Source organism: Anastrepha ludens, chromosome 4, assembly GCF_028408465.1.
Source record: "Anastrepha ludens isolate Willacy chromosome 4, idAnaLude1.1, whole genome shotgun sequence".
NCBI classification, from domain to species: domain Eukaryota; kingdom Metazoa; phylum Arthropoda; class Insecta; order Diptera; family Tephritidae; genus Anastrepha; species Anastrepha ludens.
In genome coordinates this window covers 90,669,015-90,675,548 of record NC_071500.1, presented here as the reverse complement: position 1 = coordinate 90,675,548, position 6,534 = coordinate 90,669,015, and the positions used below count along the sequence as shown (strand labels likewise).

The window sequence follows — 6,534 nt, the reverse complement described above, 5'->3', positions numbered from 1 at the left end:
CTCTGAATCTATACAAACAACGATAGCTGCAGATTTTGTAATGAATTGAAATAGAAGGAAACGCTAGAACACCTTCTATGTTCTTGTCCTAAGTTAGCTAGAAGCAGATTGAAATACTTAGGAGCTCTACAATATGAGGGAGTTCCTTTCGGGGTTAAAGCTTCAGAGTTTACTTAGATTCGTAAAAGACGCAGACGTTTGCTACCACTAAACGACCAATGGGCCTATGTGACGGCTCTCAGCCAGCCAAGTCAATCTAACCTAACCTACAGGGTGGGCCATATAGCGTTTGCTCTTTGAACCACCTATTTTTTTGAGAATGGTAACACAAATGACATGTCAAATGTATTCATAATTTACTTAAAGGTTTGACATTTACGAAATGGGACGCTATACGCTTTAACAAAATTGAGAAATATTGAAAACCTATTTCCAAAGTGGTGAGTCTTCTTCTTCTTCCGCGGTTACAGTAAATGGCGAGCGTTTCCGTGACATGCTCAACGAGTTTTTGTTTCCAAAAATTCAAGAGGATGACATGGACGACATTTGGTTTCAACAGGACGGTGCAACTTGTCACACTGCCAAAGTTACACTCGAACTTTTTGCTACCGTTTTTGAAAACCGAATAATCAGCCGAAATTCCGATATCAATTGGCCGCATCGAAGCTGTGATTTAAACCCGTTGGACTATTTTTCGTGGGGAGCCGTTAAGGACAAATGCTATGCGAACCATCCAGAGACGATTGATGCTTTAAAACACGAAATCGAAGTCGCCATTCATGAAATTGGAGCCCAAACAATCGAAAATGTGCTTAAAAATTGGGTTGATAGAATGGCCTACTGTATAGCCAGTCGTGGCAGTAATTTGAACGATATTATTTTTTATTCATAAATGACAAGATTCAATCTTCAAAATAAAAAACAAAAGTTTGATAAAATATTGATTAGTTTTTTTTTTGTATAGCCGATTCAAAAAGCAATGTTTACATGGCCCACCCTATATTTACTTTAACTCCATTTCAACTAGTATGAATAAAAACTGATCATGATTGCATAATGCTTTCAATACGGTGTGTTAAATTGTGAAAGCATAAATTGATATAAAGCCTCCAAATGCCATTATTGTTCGACTCTTACGATACGGTAAATTAGAAAGACGCAATCTCTTTCTCCATCATTCTCGCTTTGTATTGTTGAGAGTTGCTCGGTTTGCTCCTATAATAATACCAGATCGAAATTTACCATCTTCCCCAAGCTTATTTCCATTAAAGAAACTTTGCTAACTAAGATTTCGGCACACTTTTACGAATTAAAAGTGTTTGTTAAGACAAACGATATTAAGTGATGATATTTAAGCCAATAATTACAGCCTATCTTCAAAGAGCTATACAAATTGTGAACTATATTTCCTTAATACTTTACATTATTATATTTAAACAAAAAAAAAATCTAGAAATTAACCGAATAATGCATTCAAATATTATATAACCTCTATGTAAAATTATGTCATCTTTTGTTACACACATTCAACTTCATCTATATTTTTCTTCTAATATTGTAATATGAACCTTTCTTACTTTGACATGTGCTATTTTTGACTGATCTGGCAATATGGTCTGCTGAGCAACCATCAAAATCAAAATGCAACAAACAAATAAAAAGCACAGTTTACGTCGAAAGGTTTCAAAGTGTTTTTGTATCATGCTAATCATGCTTATAGATTTCGTTCATGACTTACGAGTATATATATGTATGTATGTATGTATGCACACATATACCTATACTTCAATTTCTAAATAGGGGAATCACACGTTAAATGTGGTAATAACAACTGGAATGCAACGTGGTAATACAGTTATAGATTGGCGTTCATTTGCTAACGAGCTTTTTAGCATAGGGAGACGAATAGTTTTTCTTCTAATAACAAATCTTATAAACTATTTTCGGTATTTTTTAAAGTTATCATTTGGAAACTAATTTCTAAATATGCCAAACCTGCATCCATTAGAAGCAGTTGCGTTCGGAGTGGGTGCTGGCCTTCTATATTGGTGGTTTAGGAGCGGCTCCAACGGGCAAACAACGGTTGTAATAAACAACTATAAGGAATGTGAGGACGCCGTGAAGATTTTACGAAAGTGGGTATATCCATTTTAATGAAGTCAAGTTTAAAGCATACATTAATCCATTTTTAGGCACTGCGAAGAAAATCCAGTATTAGGCTTTGATTGCGAGTGGGAGTGGTGGTGGAGATCGAAGGGAGTAGATATTTTGCAGTTGTGCACTCACAAGGGCTATTGCGCAGTAATTCGTTTGTGTGCAATGGACACTTTTCCACCATCACTTTGCGACTTACTGAATGATTCTCATGTAGTTAAAGTTGGCGTCGATGCACTTGAAGACGCTGGGCGGCTTTCAAGGGATTTGAACCTAACGACTGTTTCTACATTAGATTTGCGTTTTGTTGCCGTTCTTACTGGTGAAGAACCGGGCAGTTTGGCTGCTATGCATGAGAGGGTGGTAGGCGTTACTCTAGATAAGTGTTTGTATGTGTCTCCATCTAATTGGCGAGCGAATAATGTGACACAAGAACAAATTAACTATGCTGCTGGTGATGCCATCGCTTTTATAAAAATATATACAACTCTAGCTCAAAAAGTGTCGGATGTAAGCGTTTTCGAACAGTATTACGATCAGAAATATGATCCGTATTATCACGATAGATTAAATCCCATTGCAACAAACACATGACCACTGCAGTGAAGTTAATATACATACATATGTACGTCTGTTTAATATAATGATCGGTTTTGGTATGTATATATGTACGTGTATCTATGGCTAAAGATTAAATATAATATATATCAAGGCGAATTTATAGAAGGTGGTATAGAATAGATTTACATGTACGTATTTTGTTTTTGCAATTTGGTTGCTCATATGTATGTATGTATATATGTCAAATTTCAATGAGAATGTAAAAAACCAAACAAAACGACAATAAAGTAACAGTGCATTTTAAGGTATCAAATTTCAAATCGCGCCTCGGAAAACCAGCCACCAATTAGTGGTCTGCGCTTAAAACTAGGTGGGGGGGATGAATGTTTAGTCTGTATTTCGTTTACTTTTGGTTTTTTTTTTATTAGGCATATCCGGGAACCTGGTTACATGGAAATTACAGGAAGACGCCTTGCCGATAAGCTAACTAGACGGGCTCGCCAGGCTGTTTCCGAAGTTCGAGAATCGGTATCTTCTTGACTGTCTGTGGTCTACTACTAGAGAGGTAAGCTTTGCGTCGAACGCTGTGCAAGTATGTACACAAATTTGTAAGGTTCCGATACCCATCTGACTACATTTGAATCAGAGGCGCTCGAGGGAGCTTCCAAACTTAACAAAGCCTCGCCGTCCGAGTTTTGTAGGCTCTTTTACTGGGTATTGTACGCGAGGTATGCCTTCGGCATTGCTTCGACACCTTTCTGCACCATTTGTCTTGAGGATAAGGTGGAATAATCTCAGCATCTTCTTAGTTGTCAGGGGATAACCTACTGTACCGATGGCATTGTGAGTGTCGAAATGTAATACAGTTATCGAGTGAATAATTATTTCTCACTCATCTTTCTATAATATGTTCTAACCAATTTTCAGTAAAAAATTGTTTCGGATTGAAGGACTCGTACATATTTATATGCACATACATATACAGCTAGTCACTTAAGTAAGTATACACGAGTTTTGTCTTTGGAAAAAGTTAAAGTTAATAAGTTTCACAAATTTTAACAAATTACAATTTTTTCATATATGTATTTACGTAATGGCACACGCCTTTATATGCTGTAAATGAAAGAAACCTTTCGTGAGTAGTGACAATCGACTAAAATGCATTGCATTCGCAAAAGATCATGAATGGTGTGACCAAGCGATTTGGAACAACGTCATATTTTCTGATGAATTCAAATGTAGTATTTGTGGGTCCGATGGTCGTGAAAAAGTATGGAGAAAAATTTAAATCCTATACACCTAATCCTGTTTTTACGCGGTCTTTTTTACACGGGTTTGATATAGTGCGGTTTGAAAATAAAGTATTTTTAATTTTTTTACACGATTTTATTCCATTTAGCACGATTTCAAATTTTTTGGGTTAAATTTTTTTTTGTCAAATTTAATTTTTGCGAAATATGTACATATCACAAATTTAGGGGAATCCCTTTTTGTGCATACAAGCAAATTTACTGGTCAGAGCAATTGAAATGTGTTAATATTTTGTGAATTATCAATGCAATCAAACGTGTTTGGTAAAGAGATTTTTTATTGGCAAATTTGTTTTTCCAACGTTAGATTAAATTTAACGCATCAAGATAAAAGGTAAGCCAAAAAATAATTTATATTTATTCAGTTATTTATATTTTTTAATTTTGTTAAATATTTTATGTATCCCTAAAAGAAAATGTCAAATACAAAACTAAAACGTAAAGCAATTTCTTTGGAAACCAAAATTGAAATTTTAGATCGCCTTCGAAATGGAGAAGGCTCAACATTTCTTGGCAAAATATTCGGTTTAAATGAAGCCACAATAAGAATTATAAAAAAAAAAATGAAATTTCAATTAGGCAATCGGTGATTTCTGGAACGAAACTATCTGGCTTGAGGACAATGCACAAAAACAAATTCCCGTAGACGGAAACAATATCAAACAGCAAGAACTTAGGTTTTATAAAATGATAAAAGACGAACAACCGTCTACATCCATACAATCAACTCATGAGAAAAGCTACTTATTTTCGGCAAGCACAGGATGGTTAACGGGATTTCTCCAAAGGCATGCGCTTCTTAATATAAAAATCATGGGCAAGATTGCTGCTAGAAATCAGAAAGCTGCCAAAGAATTTCCACTAAAACTTAAAAAAAGAATAGCTGATGGTGCATACAGCCCAGACCAGGTTTTTAATGCCGACGAAACTGGTCTTTTTTGGAAAAAAATTTTGAAGAAGATCGAGCCCATTTTTATTTTGCAGTAACGCTTCTGGAGATCGAATGTTAATGCCCCTGCTTATCAATCGTGCACTTAGGCCTCGAGCAATGAAAGGTGTCGATTTTGGTACATTGCCGGTTAATTGGATGGCCAATAAAAAAGTATGGGTGGCAACTACAGTTTTCACAGAATGGTTCATTAAATATTTTGTACCAGAAACTAGAAAATATCTGAAGAAAAAAGGCTTAGAATTTAAAGTTCTTCTGTTGGTAGACAATGCACCCGGGCATCCTCAGTTGGAACACGAAAATGTACAAGTTTTGTTCTTACCACCATGAGCCTAATCCAACCATTGGACAAAGGAATTATCGCAACATTTAAAACTTACGTACATCAAAAGAACATACCAGTACATTTTGGACACTTTGGATAAGGATAAAACTCTTACAGTAATTGATGCTTGGAAAAAGTTTTCTATTAAAGATTGCGTTAAACATGCTGCTTTAGCATTATCAGATTTACGACCATCAACCTTAAACGGATGTTCGAGAGCAATTTGGCCATAATGTGTAAAAGCAAAAATCATGTGGATCCAAATACAAATAATATCCCAATATAATTGATTTGGCACACGCAGTTGGTGTGGAGGGTTTTGATGACTTGGTATTCGATGACATTGATGAACTGTTGATTGATAAAGTTCTTAGCGAAGAGAAAATATGTATTACATTTTGCCTCACAGAATGCTGATTCTATAGAGAGCAGTGATAGTGAAAACCTGTAAAATTAACTGCAAATTTAATTCAAGAAGGACTTCAACTTGCAAATAAATTAGGACAGCATTCCATCACAAATGATCCCAATGTCGAAAGAGCTGCACAACAGAGTTCATTGTGAAAAATGTAGATGCTGCACGAGCAAGAGAAAGTCCAGTTCAAAATTATTCCACCGATGATAGTGATTGTATACGCGTTCGAAGCAAGCGAATGCGAGCAACTGATGATGACAGCAATTAAATTTATGTTCCTGTATTTATGATTATCACTTTTTTTTTTTCATTTTTTACCTTAAAAATTTAATAACCTATTCTTTTCGTTAACAATATAGCTGTTTAACATAACTATTTTTAGTTCCTGAACTTGCCATGCATTTAATTCATATTATTTTTAAGATTCGAGTGCAAATCTTTTTTAGTTTTAATAACTATGCTTGTAAAAATAAACATTGTATATGTGATTTAATTAAATAAACATGCATACTTGCTCTTAAAAAATCCTTGTTTTTCAGTCATTTTAAAAGGTTTTAGAGATTAGGAGCCAAACACCTTTTTTTTGCATACAATTAATGCCTTTTTTTACACGGGTTCTTTTACACGCTATTTTCTGGAACCAATCTACCGTGTAAAAACAGAATTAGGTGTAGTATATTATTAGCTTTTTAATATGAATTAAATTACTACATAAAAAGAAAAAAAATATCAGAAATATTCAACTGCGGTGCTGCTGACTATTCCTAGTCCCTTCAAAATTACTTGATAAGTTAAAGAAATCATAAAATCGTGTATTAAT

General features: G+C 34.7%; 1 protein-coding gene across 1 annotated transcript; it reads left to right on the top strand.

Moving 5' to 3' along the window:
* Positions 1-1,850: 1,850 nt before the first annotated feature.
* LOC128862050 (exonuclease 3'-5' domain-containing protein 2-like) lies at positions 1,851-3,019 on the top strand. The gene is made up of 2 exons (XM_054100452.1): positions 1,851-2,135; positions 2,193-3,019. Exons 1-2 carry the CDS (start codon positions 1,987-1,989, stop codon positions 2,746-2,748), a joined length of 705 nt encoding a protein of 234 aa, XP_053956427.1. The 5' UTR covers positions 1,851-1,986; the 3' UTR covers positions 2,749-3,019.
* Positions 3,020-6,534: the final 3,515 nt, after the last annotated feature.